Source organism: Diabrotica undecimpunctata, chromosome 9 (assembly GCF_040954645.1).
Source record: "Diabrotica undecimpunctata isolate CICGRU chromosome 9, icDiaUnde3, whole genome shotgun sequence".
Taxonomy (NCBI): Eukaryota; Metazoa; Arthropoda; class Insecta; order Coleoptera; family Chrysomelidae; genus Diabrotica; species Diabrotica undecimpunctata.
In genome coordinates this window covers 87131495-87152145 of record NC_092811.1, presented here as the reverse complement: position 1 = coordinate 87152145, position 20651 = coordinate 87131495, and the positions used below count along the sequence as shown (strand labels likewise).

Sequence of the window (20651 nt, the reverse complement as noted above, 5' to 3'; positions counted from 1 at the left end):
CCCATTCTCCATTTGGTTTACGGATGGGAGGGATAGTTGTGTATGGTTTCTTAAGTTTCTTAGTCGCCTTCCATAACGTCTGGTCATTTTCTGTAAGGTTTGTAATGTAATGTTCGAAGGTTTCGTTGTTTGCGACTTTGATGGCTACTCCAAGTTGCCTACGTAGTCTATTGAATGTATGTAGATCTATGTTGTTTCTAGATCTTAACCAGGTTCTCCTTGGACGACGTTTTTCAGCAATGAGTTGCCGAATGTGCAGGGGAATATTTGTGGTATGTGTTGGTTTGAGTTCAGTTCGTGGTGTAGATTGCCATGCCGCTTTTTGCACAAGTGTGGTGAAGTATTGAGCTACTGTATCTATGTTATGTGTAGATTTGATCCACAGATTAAGATTGGTGTTTTCTTCTAGGTAGGATTGAAAATCTGCCCAGTTGGTGTTTTTTGACCTGAGTCGAGGAAGTTGTTGTTTATAACTGTGGCTCATATTCAGGCTATATACTCAGGCTCATAATAACCGGTGTATGATCTGATGAGAGATCATAGCTGGATTCTATTAGACAGATGTTTCTGGACACTTCTTTGCTTATGTAGTAGTCCAGTAGATCTGAAAGTTTTCTGGGAACTGATATAGTTCAAAGTTGTACCTTCGACGAAAAATTTTTCCAAGAATTTTTCTCACAAAAATAAATAGAGAAAAGATTAATGATGTCATCTACCGAATGAGCAAACTTTCGATGGGAAAACCGATGATAGTACATCGTAACCAGCTTGCGCCATTCGAAGGAGACCACAAAATATATGTAGATGAAGAAGTGGAAGTAAACCATGTCAGGATGTACCTGGCATCACATTGAGGAATTATTAGGGGGGGAGGGGTATATGAAGGTACCAGTAAATCAAGACATGATGTTACCACTAAAGAAAAAAAGTAAGATCTATTCGCACTTCCAGATGACTACTAACTGGATTGTTCCGGCCAGTATTAAAGACGCACAAGGGTTGGCATCCAACTTTCGAAGGAAGTTTGATCGAGTTGCAAAGCTTAATGCCAACTGTGCTGGAGTCCAAAGTCCAAAAGTTAGTCATGCCAAAGCTGGAATATCGCCAATTGGATTAGAGGATTGCTTGAAATATGTTAGAAAAAATCTTAAGACACCGATGTCTACGTATTAGTCTGTTGCAATCCGCATGGTTACAGGTTCGGAGTGAAATCCGTCCCCTTTCAACCAGAGAAAACCAGTTCCAGTCCCGACCAGGTTCCGGGGACCATCTCTTAAGGAGGAGGTTATAACACGCCAAGCCCTTACTACGCCTCTGATCTAACATGCAGACGTTTGATGCGAAAATTCAATTGGCTTCTGGGAACATTCCGATCATGTTACGCGATATTTGAGCAAGACCTAATGCCGCCGAAAAACTGCGATGGAGTTTTGGAACGGCTGAAGCGAATATATATTTAAAAATAAATTAAATTGTGGTAGTGAGTCAAAAATATAAATTTATATGGTTAAGTAAATAAATGTGTTAAATGTAATTATAAATTAATTGTGTTTCAGTGTTAGAAAACTATAAATAAATTAAAATAAACATAACAATGTATAGTGTACATTAATATTCTCTGGAAATAAATGCACCGCTGCTCTCTTGTCTGTAATTACAAAAATCAAGTTAACGCGGTTTTGATCCAGCAATGTGTTTCTAAACCGTTAATCTATTAATATTGTTACCTGGCTCATCATCAGATAATAGTTGATGCTCAGAAGAAGATTCTGCATGAACCTTCTCTTCAGTTTCTTGAAGTTGGTTTATTAACTCAAGTAAAACTTTTGGCAATGCAGAAGACACCTCAGATGATACTTCATTGACCACAATATCTTTCAAAAGTCCATGGTTTTCCTCTAGGTGTTTCTGTAGTTTATCTAAGTCTATGTCTTGAGAAGCATTATATTTAAGCAACGTTTCTGAGAAGAGCTGGTTAATGACTGCAAGTTCTGCCTGATATTGGCGACTTTCTGCTTTAGATAGTCCAAAATTTGATTCTAAATTTTTTATTTCATCGTATTTTTTGGAATTATCATGTTGTAATTCGGATAATCTTGATTCGAGTTCTCTGAAAATAACAAAAGAGTTACTTATATTAAAATATAATATCAACATCGAGATAATAAGGATGGTAACAATGATACTATGCAAAAGTAAGTAATTCAAAAGAGTGCCAAATAGGCATACCACATAAGTTGTGCTATATATATCAATTATGCTAGCTTACATAGTGTATAGGGTAGGTGTGTAATGGTAAGCGGTTACTTAAAATATTTTTACATCCATTCACAAATTTATTTCATTTGTCTACCGTTTTGTACATTCTGCACACAGCCGGACTGTGATGTAGCATAAACTTCCTCTAATGGCAATCTCACTGCATTGTCATATAATATGCATTGGATTGATATAAATAGAAATATGTGGTTTTTATGAAAAATTTAAAAGGTGTAGAAGAAATTTATCTGAAACAAAATATCTTCGTTTATTACTAATAAATATACCTACTGCATACGAATACATTTTCAACACATAAAAATTAACGATAACATCACCAAATGATAGCAAACAAGCTTATTCTGCAATTTGTGCCGAATGGAATGATGCGATATTCGAGCAACTGTGTTGCCTGCTGAGCCGTGTCCATAATATAATATGGTTTTATACATGAATGATATACACATTAAGTATACTCATAAAAGCGGTATCTAACGGCAAATGGCTGACTAAGGACTAAGTACTCATTTTTTGGAAGGTTTGCAACTATTCTATGATACCCACAATCATTGCAATAGATGTATGCAGTAGGTAAAGGTCTCTAGTTTCTCATTCAACAAAATTTTGGTCGAAAATGACAATCAATTAAGAGATACATGAAAAACATTACGAACTCAGTATACGTATATTAAATCCGTAAATCGCTTGAGTTCGTTGTGTATGGTCAAAACCTTAATGTAGAGTCCGCAATGTTAGTAGGATATATATATATATATATATATATATATATATATATATATATATATATATACACACACACATATACATACATGATATAAAACGTGTGGCGGAAAACTGGCTACAAGCGGCCCAGTGTAGAAAACACTGGAAAGAGCTGATTGAGGCCTATGTCCAGCAGTGGAAGCGATTGGCTGATAGATGATATATATATATATATATATATATATATATATATATATATATATATATATATATATCGTGCGTCCACTCTATCTTTTCCCATGCATGAAATTATTCACGAACTACTTTTTATACTAGGTCTCTTTTTTACTCACAGAAACTAGTACTGCAAAATTAAGCCGTACGTCCATAAAAATCACAATAAGTTTAAGAAGGATCAACAATATGGCATGTCTTTGATACCTTGGTTCCTGTAAATTTTGACGTTTATAATTTTCATTGACAGTGACATTAGCTCATATGTCGTGTTTGTTGATTTATTTGAATTTATTTATTTTTGGTTTTTCAAATTATTTAACTTGTAGTCTTTGGGTATGTCATTTCAATTATATGTTTTCAAGCACAATTGTTGATGGAACGACTAACTGTTACTCTCTTAATTTGATTACTTCCGGTAAGTATTTATTTTTAAGCTAATGAGAAAAGTAATATTTTCTAATCTACAAATTGTCGTTATACTACATGAGTCTGGCTATAGTTCCGTAGAACATAAACTAACTTGTATATTTTCGAGATTACTACGTATTATTATTACTTTTAAAATATGCCTGGAAAAAAACGCTAAATTCCCAAGCGCAGCAAATTTTGTTGAATTTATAAGAATATAGAGTTAGAATAAAGTAATGGGGGATCTTTGGAGCCTCTTACATCTGTTCAAGAGGTAAAATATCAAATGCATGTTTGTTAATCAGTTACCATTAAATAATTATTTTTTAAGAGAGTTGCCGCTGTTTTAAAAATATCACGGCATACAATATACTCGATAAAAAAAGGAAAGAAAACAATCCCGTCCTTTCAAAACCAGGCAAAAATAAACATCGTCTTAAAAGTAAGACTACTGATATGCCCGAGGCTTCAAAAGTGGTAGTACGGAATACGTTGTATGATATGTACCAACAGAGTAAGTATTGATTTCTTCAGTGTGAATTTTATGATAAACAAGAACTTGGGTAGGTACTTCAATTTTCATGAAATTTTTTATCTACTTATTTTTGGCTATAAAACACGGTAATGAATTCTTTAGCGATAAAGAAGTAGTGGCTATTAAAAAATCATCGCTTAGTACATGTTTCAATACATGTTTGTTAAAAGACATCGGATTTAAATTCAAAAAGGCAAAAAGGATGACAATTAACGAGCATTAATTAAGCAAGCTCTAAGAGTCAGATTCCTTCGTTAATATATGGAAAATCTTGAAAGTTATTTACAAGAGAAGTTGTTTTTTTTTAGATGAAACTTGGATTTACTCCAAAGGAAGTAAAACAGCAAGAGAATAGTGCCAAAAGTCTCTAAAAACCAGGAGGTTCTGATGGTAAACGTTTTGTAATTGTTCTTTATGGTTCACGCAAAGGATTTGTTTCGGGAGCAAATTTATTGTTTTGTTCAAAATCTAACGTAGCTAATAATCATGGAGAAATGAACAACGAACTTTTTACTAAGTGGATAAGAACACAATTAATACCTAATTAAGAAGAGCCATCATTGGTTGTAATGAATAATGTTCTTTACCACAGTGTCCTTTTAAATAAACAATCTTTAACTACTTCAAGGAAAGATGAAATTATAATCGTTATCTATTATAATTATTAGCGATGGTTCAGACAAATTTTTTAATAGTTAATTTTTAAACCACGATAAAAAAATGAGCTTGTTTCATTTCTTCATGGTAGTCCATCATAGCCGATTTATAGGAAAATATAGCCTGTGCACCCTTAATGAAGCCATTTTCATTACCAGCATGAAGAATAATATATCTACAAAAAAAAATTATTTCAACACCTTCATGTTTTCAATATGATTACGGTTATATATTATGGGGAATATAAATACATTACGGTTTTCCATCAGTTTTAATAGATTTTACACATATTTTATACTCATCTTGCCATAAGCAACATATAGATCTATAGATCAAGTTTCATCTATAAAAACAAACTTGTCCAGCACTTCATGTTTATATTTTTTATATAATCTTAAAGTTTCTGCTCTCTTTACAGCAATATAAGATTGTTTCATCAGTCGTTGCCTTGGATCATCTTTTAGCCATTTAAAACCTATGTCTTTCAGTACAATATTGAGTGACATACGATAACTACTAAACATACCTTTTTCTTTTAATTGAATCCATAAATGGGTCAAAGTCACATGAGTGACAAAAGAAAGAGTTGCAATTCTGACTTCTGGGTTCCCAGACAAAGACGAGTATTAGTAAGATTGTAGTGTTGATAACTCAATTTGTGAAAAATTTGCACTTGTGTCACTGTTTCCGTAAAGGTGCGATATATTTTAAAATATTAATTGTTTTTTTATATAATTCACTCGATAGTTTTGTATTTCTCAACATTAGGTAATATTAAATCTTCTTAAGAATATTAACTTTGTTGTTGTGACTTTTTTTAAATTTATTTATTACCGTTCTATATATATATACATATATATATATATATATATATATATATATATATATATATATATATATATATATATATATATATATATGTTTATACTAGTAATAATCGGTACAAGGTTTAAGCTGTTTAATCTTGAGTCCATCAATCTCCTCAATAGTGAAAACGAATAAACACAATAAAAAAAAACGAGTGTGTGTACTTAGTACACACGTAAGAAGTTATACTATTATACGATTTCAACTAAATAAATATATTTTAAACAGTTTATTTGTATATATTTTTTTAAATAATAAACTAATTTTAATCCTTATTATTTTCCAAAAAATCCTTAAAATAATACCAAGAATTAAAAAAAAGTAATTCAACAACACGAGGTGTCCTACAGTTACGTGGTTCCGTAGCGGTCACCCATCTAAATCGTAACCGCGTTCGACACTGCTGCTATGTGACAATAATTAATACAAAATTAATTATTTTGGCAGATTATACAAATAATATTAAGATTACTTTTTAATCTTCTTTTCATCAATTTTTATTAATCCCATTCCCGACGAATACTAATCCCAATACACAAAAATTATGATAAATAATATATTTACTAAATTTAACTTTATAAAATATATCCACCGGGATAATAGCCATTTCGTAATTATTACATTGACAGTGGTAGGTATCAATGATAATTATCTACACATCGACGTACGTTTCATTTCATGTTTTGATTTAACTTGTTTGAAAATGAATCATGACGCAAGGGAAAAGATAGAGTGGACGTACTATATATATATATATATATATATATATATATATATATATATATATATATATATATCGTGCCTACTTATTACTTACATATTTTTCTTTTGTTCTTGTTCAAGATCCTTCGCAACATCTGCTAGCTGAGATGTCAGTTCTTCCTTCTCTTTTCTTTCTAGCCTTTGTCTTTCTTCATATAGCAGCCTTAGATTTCTCATATTGGCAATTTGCTTTTCATATTCTGCCCTCAAATCCTGAGAGAGAATTGTTGCTTCTCTAGACGCGAGGTTTTGTTCAATACTTTCTACTTTTTCTTTAAGCTAAAAATAAAATTATTTTAAAAATTAAAGTAGGTAGATTCTGTAGAGCGTTCCTAAAATTACATTATTTACAATATAGATACAATAGTAGTGAGAAATATAGTAAGGTAAACTAAGAAGTCAGATAATTAGGATCCCGGAATAAGTCCTGATGATTAAGATATCCCAAGAGGTGGAGTCGAAAACTTAATGTAAAGTTGAGCAATCTAAATTCGACCGAATAAAAATAAAAATAGTGTACATAAAACATGAAAAATTGTCCCGGTACTTCTAATAATTTGATATCAGCTTTTTTATCTTTTAAACAGTTCGTCTTTGATCTTCGTCTTCGTCGTTGCCTTCCTCCTCTCCTTCCATATTTTCTTTGTATGTATCTACCTATTTCTTTTCTCCTTCGTAAGGATGTAGTGGCTTCATGTAATTTGTTTGATTATTTCTGTCCAATTATCTCTCTCTTGTGCGTGTTGTTTTGCTTCGGAGAATAAGTAACCAGTCATCAGTCAGAAGATCTTCGTCTGGATCTTTTACCCGATATGTTACCTTCAACTATCATTTGTTCCATGTCTTCTCTTCTTCTAGATATATGCTCAAAAATCTCAGTATATTTTGGTTGATAATTGTGATTAGTATAGTTTTTATGTTAAGTCCTGCTAGAATCGAGTTATTTGTGCGATGGGCAGTCCATGGTATGCGCAATATTCTACGGTAGAACCACATTTCAAATGCCATTATACGCTTTAAATCGGCCTTTTTCTATTGTCCAAGTTTCTGATGCATAGGTGGCGATAGGAAATATCAATGTTCGAATAAGGCGAATAAGGCAATTTTGTGTTTTTTTGTGATGTCAGTGTTCTTCCAAATTTTTGTGAGTTTGGCTGTTGTCGCTCTGGCCATTGTGATGCGTCGACAGATCTCGTCTTCGCATTCTCCACTGCTAGTAATAATGGAGCCTAAGTAATTAAATTGCATGACCACTTTATAACCTACCATGTTTCTTATCTTTGGTTGGTTCTTTCTGATTCTATCGATGATCATCATTTTGGTTTTCTGCATATTTATTTTCAAACTCTATTTCGTACTCACCGTATCTAGCCTATTCATAATTTGTTCCAGTTCTTCTGGTGATGACGGCAATATTACAGTGTCATCAGCATAACGTAGGTTTTTGATTTTTTTCCTTTTGTCGTTGCTCCACCTTGCCATTCCTCGAAAACTTGACGCATAATATGCTCACTATATATATATATATATATATATATATATATATATATATATATATATTGAATAGAATAGGGGATATTATGCACCCCTGTTGAACTCCAGATTTTAATTTGAAGTTTTTCTAAACCACGTTATTAACTTTTACATTGATAGGTATTATTTAAATATAGTTTTTGTAATAAATAGATTAGATGTTCTGGCGAACCTATTTCTTTAAATATATGCCACATTTTATTCCATTTTACGATATCGAAGGCCTCGTAATAGTCAACAAAGCATAAATATGTTTCTATGTTAAATTCTTAAGATGTTTCGATAATTTGACGAATATTAAAAATATGTTCTCGTGTTCCACTACTTGGGACGAATCCGCATTGTTCTTGGGGAATTTGTGGTCGAGAATCAAGAGAATCAAGAGAATCAAGAGAATCAAGAGAATCAAGAGAATCAAGAGAATCAAGAGAATCAAGAGAATCAAGAGAATCAAGAGAATCAAGAGAATCAAGAGAATCAAGAGAATCAAGAGAATCATAAGAATCAAGAGAATCAAGAGAATCAAGAGAATCAAGAGAATCAACAGAATCAAGAGAATCAAGAGAATCAAGAGAATCAAGAGAATCAAGAGAATCAAGAGAATCAACAGAATCAAGAGAATCAAGAGAATCAAGAGAATCAAGAGAATCAAGAGAATCAAGAGAATCAAGAGAATCAAGAGAATCAAGAGAATCAAGAGAATCAAGAGAATCAAGAGAATCAACAGAATCAAGAGAATCAAGAGAATCAAGAGAATCAAGAGAATCAAGAGAATCAAGAGAATCAAGAGAATCAAGAGAATCAAGAGAATCAAGAGAATCAAGAGAATCAAAAGAATCAAAAGAATCAAGAGAATCAAGAGAATTAGGAGAATTAAGAGAATCAAGAGAATCAAGGGAATCAAGAGAATCAAGACAATCAAGAGCATCCAGAGTATTAAGGGAATTAAGAGAATCAAGAGGATCAAGAGGATCAAGAGGATTAAAAGAATCAAGAAAGTCAAGAGAATCAAGAGAATCAAGAGAATCAAGAGAATCAAGAGAATCAAGAGATCAAGAGAATCAAGAGAATCAAGAAAATTAAGAGAATCAAGAGAATCAAGAGAATCAAGGGAATCAAGAGAATCAAGACAATCAAGAGCATCCAGAGTATTAAGGGAATTAAGAGAATCAAGAGGATCAAGAGGATTAAAAGAATCAAGAAAGTCAAGAGATTCAAGAGAATTAACGATGAGATTAATCGAACGAGATGTTTGGATGACGTGGAAGACGACATGAAAACTATGAATGTAAGACAATGGGGAAGAAGGGCACAAGCGAGCTCTCAATGAAAAAACAACCAGGCAGGCAAATACTCATACAGGGTTATTTACTGCCAAAAGAAAAGAAGAGGTCAACATAAAAAAATAATATAATTTAAACTAAAATCGTTAGATTTCACTTTTGACACACAAATAGTAGGAGCCAAAACAATACTTACTTCTTTCAGCTGAGATTCCCTAATTTGCAACATATGTTTGGATACAGCAATAACATCTTTCAAAGCAACTACATGCACTTTGTAGTCTTCCCTTTCCTTTTCAAAGTTCAATACTTCTGTATTAAGTCTTTGTAATTCTCCTTGTAGCTCAACAATACTGATCCGTAGTTCTCTATTCTTCTCAATAATTTTTTCACTTTCCGCTAGAATACAAGATTTTTCACTAAGAAGAGTTTTGAGGTCATGGTTCTCTTTACGTAATTGTTCGATTTCTTCATCACAATTTTCTACGTAGTTTTCGGTTCTGGATGCTTTTAATTCCGCATTTTCCGTTTTAAGTTTTTCTATTTCTGCCCGCAGTTCATCCATTTCTTTGCGTTTTTCCAAAATAATATCTCTTCTTTTTTCGTGTTTTCTGGCGAGTTCCAATTTAAATTCGCTTAATTTTTCTTTGCTTGCCTCGGAAAGCTCTCTTGAAACTAAAAAAAAAATAATAAAGCATAAATATTATAATTAACTATGTTCATAAGGAGAGAATATTTTTTTACTTATTTTCTATAAGTGTTATGGTATCCTTTCATTTTACGCTCAAGCTATGATCAAGATTATTAGAGTGGGTAAAAACTAACTCAAAACAACTAAACAATTACAAAATTCATTGGTAAGAAATTAATGTACCTATATTACATACGCTCAATGTATATATATATATATATATATATATATATATATATATATATATATATATATATATATATATATATAGTATAAGTATAAGTTATCGACCCATAAATTACGAACTAAGCTTTAATGAGGTAATGACCCAAGTCCAGTGAACTGAAGAACGCTGATTAAGACAACATACGTTCCGAATGTTATACATTGTACTTTTAATATTATATTTCATTCTGTATAAAAATCATATTTGTAAATTGTAAGTTAGTCTAGTTTCTGCTTTTATCATAGTAAAACCTATTGTTACTGTTTTGTGTTAAATAAATATTTTTTAAAAATATAGTTTTGGAAAACTCTAATATATTTGGCGCAGTCAGATTGAATGGTCAAACGGGCGTTAATGAATATAACTCTCGGTTCGTTCCTACGATTTTTTGACCATTTGAACCATATTCGCGAAGTGAATTCCAGTTGGGCGAATTGAGTAACCTGACGAGAAGATTCGTACTTCTATACCGGAGGGACTTTCAAGTGAATATTGTAAGTGTCTCTAGATCCAATTTCACAGCAAGGTATTCCATGGACAAGATCGCTACATTACTGTAAGTGAATTAATGTCATATAGAGAGCCTAATTTAACACTAGATACTGATTATTCAGAGAGTAGTAACTCAGATACAGATTCTGACACAATTTTAACTAATTTATATTTTAATAGTAATAATAAAATAATTCCAGAAATATTAAAATTAAATAATAAATTTAAAATGGCAGTTCCACAATTAAAGAAAGAATACTTGAATAGGATTCCAGATTTTGATGGAAATCATACATTACTTCCTAGATTTTTAGAAATTTGCGAAAAACTTGTAAATAAATTTTATAATGCTGCGGATGTAAATGATTTTCAAAATGATTATTTGATGTCAAGTATAATAGCAAAAATAAAAGGCAAAGCCGCAATTAATATTTCTTCTTGTATTCTTAGAACTTGGCAGGATTTAAAAGATGCTTTGATAAATTCGTATTCAGATAAAAGAGATATTTATACTTTAAGCATAGAAATTTCAGATTTGAAACAAGGCAATGAATCCCCATTCGATTTTTATAACGGAATTCAACACCTATTAAATCTTCAAATATCTGTTTTGTCTACAAAACCGAACATATGGTTGAGATTAATATTCTCGGTAGCTTTTTCAGGAATTTAGCATTAAGAGTACTGTTACGTGGGTTAAAAGAACCTCTTGGAACCCTAATGCGTACAAAGAATCCTCCAGATTTAAATTCTGCATTAGGCATTTTGACAAACGATTTTCAAATATATCTCGAACAAAATAATTCTTCTCACAGTAAAAATTCCAAACTTTATCAAAATAATAATTATTCATCCAGGCCAAAATCCAATTTCCGACAAAACCAACAAATTATACATCAACCCCAAATTCAATACACACAAAGGAATCAATTTTCAACACAGAAAAACCCTATACATCCTCCGAATTCTCAATATATGAGACAATCTTCTTTCCAAAATAATCCTAGTACAAGCAAAAATTCAAATTTTAATGGAAACAATGATGCTTTCAAGCCAAATCCGAATAGAAAATTCCCAAACCCTATTCCAATGAGTACAACAACTAATAATACGTACAGACCAACGCAAAACTTCCAAAATAGGACTCATTTCCGTAACCCCAATAATTTTGCAAGCCAAAATAAAAATATTATCGCGGAAGAACTGTATAATATAGATAATATAGATTGTCCTGAAAGTTCACCCCAAGACCATTTTTTAGAAGAGCTAGCCTCGGAAGAAAACCACAGCATGTAGAATTATTAAACTTAACTAACAAAGAATGCGAATTGCCGTACATAATTTTCCCTGAACATAATTTAAAAGTTTTAATAGATACCGGGAGCACTAAATCTTTTATTACACCAAAAATAGGTGACAAATATTTTAAAAATTCAATATACAAAAAACCATTTCAAATTTCTACTGCTCTTGGAACGACCAAGGAAAATTTCTGTACCGTAATTCATTCTTCGTGTATATTTAGGCATAAAATACCGCTAAAATTAAATTATCATATATTTAAGTTTCACGATTATTTCGATTGCTTTTTAGGATTAGATAATTTAAAATTATTACAAGCAAATATTGATTTAGTAAATAATTTACTAAAAACACTTACTTGCTCAATTAAAATTTCCTATTATAGACCGGCTGCTGGCAGCACGAATTGTATAGTAGGTGTCTCCACGTTCCGAACAAGTAATTAGGTTAAACATAAAAAATATAGAAAATGGTGGCGAAATTGTATCTTATACAAAATTAGGAAAATTAGAAATTCCCCAATGTATTACAAGAGTTGTTAATAATGAAGCCCTATGCACTATTACGAACTCATCCAAGTCCCATTTTAAAGTTGATTTAAGTTCACCAATAGAAGTTGAAAAGTTCGATGAATACGAACAAATAAATCATCCTAATCTTAATTCTATATATACCAAAAATTTAAATTTGATATTTCGAAAATCCGTACCGAACATATGAATACCGAAGAGCGGAATTCCATTTTAAAACTAATAAGAGAATATTCGGACATTTTTCATATTGAGGGCAACCAATTGTCTTTCACTAATAAAATAAAACATAATATAAAAACTTCTAACGAGATTCCAATATATTCTAAATCATACAGATATCCGGAAATATATCGTAAAGAAGTCCAAAAATCAAACTCAAGGCATTTTAGACCAAAATATCATCAGACCGTCTAATTCTCCATGGTCCTCACCGATTTGGGTGGTTCCTAAAAAACTCGATGCCTCCAACAAACCTAAATTTCTCGTTGTAGTTGACTACCGACGTTTAAATGCTATCACTTTAGGAGATAGATATCCACTTCCAAATATTACTGATCTCTTGGACAAATTAGGGCGTTGTCAGTACTTTACTACGCTAGACTTAGAATCTGGGTTTCACCAGATAGAAATGGCAGAAGAAGACATCCCAAAAACCGCTTTCAACACCGAAAACGGACACTAGGAATTTTTAAGACGAAAAATGCCTTGTCTATCTAGATATCATAATATTTAGTACTAGCCTCCAAGAACACCTCATAAATTTAAGAGAAGTATTCCAGAGACTACGTGAATCCAACTTTAAGATACAGTTGGACAAATCTGAATTTTTAAAAAAAGAAGTGGCCTACTTAGGTCATATTGTCACTCCAGACGGAGTAAAGCCAAACCCAGAAAAAATAAAGGCTATAAAAGACTTCCCAATACCTGCTAAAACGAAACAATTAAAAGGATTCCTAGGACTATTGGTATATTATCGGAAATTTATTAAAGATTTTTCAAAAATTACAAAACCCTTAACAATGCGACTGAAAAAGAATAACGAAATAAATATTAAAGACGCAGATTATGTTGAATGCTTTAATATTTGTAAAGATCTTCTTACAAATGAACCTATTTTACAGTACCCTGACTTTACGAAACCATTTAATCTGACAACAGATGCGAGTAACTTTGCAATAGGTGCAGTTTTAAGTAAAGGAAAAATAGGTTCTGATCTACCAATTGCTTATGCGAGTAGAACATTGAATGATTCAGAAATAAACTACTCTACGATCGAAAAGGAACTCCTCGCTATAGTTTGGGCTGTTAAATATTTCCGCCCATACATTTTTGGTCGTCGTGTGACTCTCGTGACAGATCACAAGCCTCTTCAACGGCTATTTTCGTTAAAAGATCCTAGCTCAAAATTAGTTCGCTGGAGACTAAAACTCGAAGAGTATGACTATGAGATTGTTTATAAAAAAGGTGCTCTAAACACAAATAGTGATTGTCTATCAAGAATACGATTAAATGCAAATGAAACTCAAGACATAGAACCCGAAACACCTCCAAATTTCTTCGACTATATAGAAAATTTTGATAAAACATTATTAGGAACCCCAAATAATGTAGATTCAGAGTCTTTGATTGTTGAAAACCCGATGAAATAATAAATGACCAAGATGCCAATGATGATTCCTATGATAGCGACGGTGTTACAATCCATACAAACAAAGAAAATCCGATTACAGGTATACCTATATCAGAAAGCTCGGTAAACACTGGAATGAATCAAATTATCATTTCTCAAGTTAATTACGAACCAGCAGCACCATCTATTATAAAACTTTATGATAAAAAACAAAGAATTCTTGTACAATTCTCAAAAAATGACACTGAACGCGACATAGTTAAATTTGTAAAAGAATATATTGCACCTAAAGTTAAATATCATTTGTACTTCGAAGATCCTATATATGAAAGATTTAGTAACGTCATACAAAAATATTCCAAATCTTCGCAATTATCTCTTATTAAATGCACCAAGAAGCTAATTGATATCCCACCAAATGAAATTGAGGAATTAATAAAAAATTATCACTATGGATAACAAAACCACAGAGGATTAGATGAAACAGAAAGTAGAATAAAGTCCTTATATTATTGGCCGAATCAAAGAGCATCTATCCAAACCTTCATAAATGATTGTGAAATTTGCCAATTAACAAAGTACGACAGGAAACCTGTCAAACCCATGTTCAATATAACACCTACTGCAACTAAACCATTCCAAATTGTACACCTAGATTCGATTACGTTGGAAAATACAAAATTTTTAACTATAATAGATTCTTTTTCTAAATATGGTCAACTATACAAAATAAATTCAGCTCAAGGCATTGAAGTAGCGAATGCATTAATCCGATATTTTACTCATCACTGCATACCAGAACAAATAATATCTGATAATGGAACCGAATTAAAAAATTCAGTTGTCGAAGAACTGTTAGAGTTACACAAGGTAAAAAAAAGTACATTTTATAAGCTCTCAACATCCAGAGTCTAATGGAATTGCCGAGAGATTTCATTCTACGATCATTGAACACGTTAGACTACTAAATAATCAATAAGAATATAAAAATGACCATATTGAACATAAAATAAATTATGCCTTACTAGCCTATAATAATAGCATCCATTCAGTAACAAAAATGAAACCATACGAGCTGATTACGGGACATATAGATAATAATTCTCCTTTTGATATCAATATCGAGCAACAAGTTTTAAATAATTATATTTCAAACCATAAAGAAAAGATGAAAATACTTTATTCTAATATCAATAAATCTTTACAAAACGTAAAAGAAAAAGTAATCTCAAAAGCTAACGAAAAACGAGAAGAATTGTCTGAAACAATCCCCACTAAAATATTTGTGCGTTACAGACATGTTTAACGAAATTATAATAACATGCAACCTAATACTCAATACAATGGAAAATGTCCAAAATTCTATTACATTTTGCAAACTAAAAACACTACATCCTAGCATTATTAAGTCTAGTGAATTATATAATGAACTCCAAAAAATTTCATCACATTATAAAACACAACTACCCTTTGAAGTAAAATATGAAAACATTTTAGATTTCGAAGCTATTTTACAAATAACATGTAAAATAGAAAAGAACCAAATACAATATTTTCTTTCAATTGCTATTAATTATGAATCTAATTTCGACCTTTATAAATTATTACCAATCCCAACTAAAAGTAAGTCAGAATGTCAGAATTTGTTATCATGTTACCAAACTCAAGATATTTATTAAAAAACGAAAAAATAACAATTCCTCTAAATGACATTTGTACTTATGGTAAGATCTTTCAATGTCCTGGTTATCTCCAAATCAACCACGAGCACTCATGTGAAGATGAAATTCTATTTCATGGCATCCCCACACACTGCCAATACTTAAAAGCAAAAATTCCATTAAACCATATCGAAATTATCCCAGAAATTAACCAATATCTAGCTGTCTTTCCTAAAGAAGAAAAAATACTCATTAAATGTACAGAAGAGACGCAAATAAAAATCCTAAACGGAATTTATCTCATAGAGAACACACCATGTAACATTATATTCCAGAATAAAGAATTAACCTTTCAAGATGTCACATCAGGACAACCAATGATGATAAACGTACCACAATTAAATCTCGACATTCTTAAAATAGCACCAATGGAAATAACGCTAAAATTCATTAAAACTTAAAGATATTCCAAATCATGAATTAAGACCCATATTACAAACTACGCCTGTGTATCACATTCCAAGTATTTGGACAACTCTATTGTACGTTGGAATAATTATAACAATTATTGTTCTATTCAAAAAGAAAATAGCGAAAACGAAGAAAAACAATTCTACAAAGAAGGAAGAAGAAGCGCAAACAATCGAACTTCCACAACAGGCTTCGTTCTAGGAGAGGAGGAGTTATTGACCCATAAATTACGAACTAAGCTTTAATGAGGTAATGACCCAAGTCCAGTGAACTGAAGGACAACATACGTTCCGAATGTTATACATTGTACTTTTAATATTATATTTCATTCTGTATAAAAATCATATTTGTAAGTTAGTCTAGTTTCTGCTTTTATCATAGTAAAACCTATTGTTACTATTTTGTGTTAAATAAATATTTTTTAAAAATATAGTTTTGGAAAACTCATATATATATATATATATATATATATATATATATATATATATATATATATATATATATATATATATATATATATATATGAAAATTACTGAGTTCTCGGGAAGAACCGCGTTGAGAATTTAAAACTTGAGTTTTAAATTCTCAACGCGGTTCTTTCCGAGAACTCAGTAATTTTCATTTATCTGACCGCGGAAACTTATCCGAACATATATATATATATATATATATATATATATATATATATATATATATATATATATATATATATATATATATATATATATATATATATATATATATATAATTATTATTAAATAATAAAATCAAATTTAATTAAATCTTATTAAATCAAATAAAACCGAGCATAGAAATACACATCGGAGCACTTTTTTCGCCAAATACTCTATTACAAAAATACCGTGATCAAAGAAAATATGTATTTGCATGCTTCGTGAATTCCAAAAAGGCATTCGCTAAAGTACATCGTGTAAAATTAATGCAGATGCTAAAAATTATAGGACTAGATAATAAAGATATTTATGGCATTAATAATCTGTACTGGAATCAAACCACCATCGTAAAACGTGCTGATAAATACACCGACAAAATCTCCATACAACGAGGAGTCAGACAAGGTTTTGTTTAGTTTAAACACTGTTTAATGTTTACTCGGACAATTTATGAAAAAAAAAACACTTGAAGACAGCAATATGATATAAAAATTAACGGAGTATTATTGAATGTAATTAAATATGCGGACGATACTCGTCCGCATTAGTATTGCCTAAAATCGGTCTTGGTCTTGCAGTCTTGGTCTTGTTCTTGCGTTTTTGCAAGACCAAGACCAAGACCGCCTAATTTTAGCAAGACCAAGACCAAGACTGACCGTTCAAGATTTAAGCAAGAACAAGACTAAATCTGCGAGACTCTTGCGTCTTGCAGTTAGGACTGAGTGTGGTTTTAGCGAGTATAGTAGTTCGAGTATATGCTTAAAGACTCTAGGAGACGCAAAAACATATGTAATAAAAATTTGATAAACTGGACTTATGCGCATTACAAACAATTCCATAAACATACATACCGAATCAAAATATTCATTAAAAAACCACATTTGACACGTGCTCAGAGGTCATAATTACAATATGAAAATAAAATATTTTGTACATTCTTTTTTAACAGACGACTTCTTCGCTCTGAAATTAATTGTCCACATTTTGAGAATAGTTGCCTCTAATCATAAAAATAATCTTCTTGCATTGCGACGACGACAGTAATGTCGTATCGATATTTTTTAAAATATGTCACTCTAGCTAATAAAAAATATAATTGTTACGGACACCCTGTCAGGAGGAATCTAAATAAACAAATCTTATCGGCCTGAGACTATAAATTGTTTCTGCTGAGTATGCGATGAGATCATTCGGTTAAACAAAATTTGCTGAAAGAGCGTGGCTAATATTCAAAAGTAACGAGACAAATTAATAACAGATAATGTCGCCTACCGTGTAAACAAAAGACCAAAGTATTTAGAATAACGAAGTAACGATATAAATTCTTGGTTTGTTATTAGATACTTAGGGTATTGAGTACTTTCCTTTGAGTCTAATGTAATAATTGTTTTTCATCTAATCCTTCTTGTTCCCGGAGTGACAAGTTTACAATTTGGCATGAGGGACAAAGATTTAAATAGTTCTAGTCGGAGTAGTGAGCATTGGAGTTATAGATCTAAAAGATCTAAAAGCAAATTTGATGAGTTTTTCGAAATAATTCATGCATCCCAAATTGTTTTGTGTAAATTGTGCCTACATAGAAAGGTTGAAAAAAGAATGATCAACAGAAACACGTCAGATTTAAGGAAGCATCTAATATCTTTTCACAAAAAGGAATTACAAATATTTCTTCCTGAAAAACCAAAATTTGGTGGAGATATCACAAGCTTTTTAATAACCGCTAGAAAAAGTGGACATGTAAAAAAATATACTTATTACTTTATTACTAATTATATATATTATGTGCCTACTACTTTATTTTGGTAAATTAATGTATTTATTAAGTAGGATCTCCTTAATTTAAAATAACTTCTTTTGATTACCATTGCTTTTTTAACTGTTCTTTATTTCTTCAAGTTAGTTTTTTATATAAAAGTAGAGATAAGATTGGTAAAAACATTTATTTTGAAGTGGATTATAGTTTTTTATCTTACCACCTAAAAAAATCTGTGCCCTTGATACATGTATGTGGAATTTTTGCCCATCATGTCCATCAATCCCTTTCTAGGCAGATAATGTTCTTTAAAATACAAGCATGCTTATGCCATTAATTTGTTTTTTTTTGTTTTAACCAGTTTTAGCACATGTAAGCTTAGTAAATGCAAACATTTATTAAGAAATAGATTGACTTCCGTGGGGCCTGGTAGATAGCTGAGTTAGTTAGAGCATAGGCACAGATCGTGGCTTCAAACCCCACCCGGTGTCAGTTGTTTAGACATTTATTAATTTGGTTAGTCTTTATTATGGCTATGTTAATTTAAGCTTAAAATGTACTTACTCTGTTACGTTGTTTTAAGATCTAAAAGAACGTTTACTTAATAGCAATAGGCTAATGGGTAACTGCAAGACTTGCAAGACTCTTGCTGCAAGACCAAGACCAAGACCAAGACCGGGAGTGCAATACCAAAACCAAGACCAAGACCAGGTGTATTGGCACAAGACCAAGACCAAGACCAAGACTGTCTAAGTCTCGCCTTGTTCTTGCATTTGGGCAACACTAGTGCGCATGCGGATAATCCTATCAGAAAACATTGAAGGTCTCCAACTTCTGCTTGATCGTATCCACAAAGTAGAATAGAAAATGGGAATTAAAATAACCACCAAATTTTTAGTCTTTAGCCGTCACCCTGGTGGATAAGAGATTCCGTAATGGATGCCTATCACTTAAAAATTACCCCGGTGCTGACGTATCGTCATATTCCTGTTATGGGTAAATTTAGGTTTAGATTTAAAAAGGTTACAAAAAAGAATAGTAACAAAAAATGTGATATGAGAATACTAAAAGATAAGGAAATAAAAGAGACAGTCGCACGGATTCTTTCAGAAAAGCTAAGTAACATGGAGCAAACATATGATCCAGAAGAATCACTCCAAAATACATGTGAAACCTTTAACAAGATCAAAGAAGAACCTCTAATAGACAATAAAGAGAAGAGAGAAAGTTGGGTGAGTTACAATATACTGCAAATCGTGGACGAAAGAAGAAAATCAAAGAATAAAAGAATATACAAAAATATTCAGAGACAAATAAGAACCTAAAATAAGAAAGGCCAAAGAAAATTTATTAAAAACACAGTATGAAGGGATAGAGTTGTTGGAACAAAAACATGATACATTTCAACATGATAAAATTTAAGAAATAACGTATGGTCCTAAAGTTTTGGGAAAAATTTCACCTGGTCTGATTGAGAAGCAAAATGCATTTAACAAAGAAGGCCATGGAATTGAAATGTCATCAGTTATTGACATTTAATAAAAAAAGCAGAATATTTTGGTTTGTGCTCTGCAAAATGTCTTATAAAATTGATATTCGTCGGGGTGTTTATAATATGGTTGGGCGAATGTCGAAACGAGATATTGTTAATATTTATCGAGACCAAAACATAAGCAAATCGACAATTGATCGCACAATCAGAGAATGTGAAGAAGGGATACCATGTGTTAACTTGCGTAAAAGTGGCCGACCGCGGATTTTGAACCATAAAAGAGAGGCAAGATTGATTGAAGCAGCTAAGAACACAATTGGGGTCTCACAGCGAAAACTGGCCAGAAGATTTCATGTTGGAAAGACTACAGTATACAGGACCCTATCGAGTAACAATATTATCTACCAGAAAAGAAGGAAAGCTCCAAAATACACAGAGGATCAATTAGAGAGAATTCCGAGA

General features: G+C 31.6%; 1 protein-coding gene across 3 annotated transcripts in view; it reads right to left on the bottom strand.

The window, feature by feature from the left end:
* LOC140450229 (uncharacterized) overlaps positions 1-20651 on the bottom strand; it is a 92938-nt gene that overhangs the window by 14377 nt on the left and 57910 nt on the right. For all 3 annotated transcript variants that reach the window (XM_072543737.1, XM_072543738.1, XM_072543739.1), the window contains 3 exons: positions 9461-9939; positions 6504-6727; positions 1728-2110 (listed from right to left, as the gene is read on the bottom strand). In XM_072543737.1, coding sequence (XP_072399838.1) covers positions 1728-2110; positions 6504-6727; positions 9461-9939 — 1086 coding nt within the window. The remainder of the gene's footprint in view (positions 1-1727; positions 2111-6503; positions 6728-9460; positions 9940-20651) is intronic.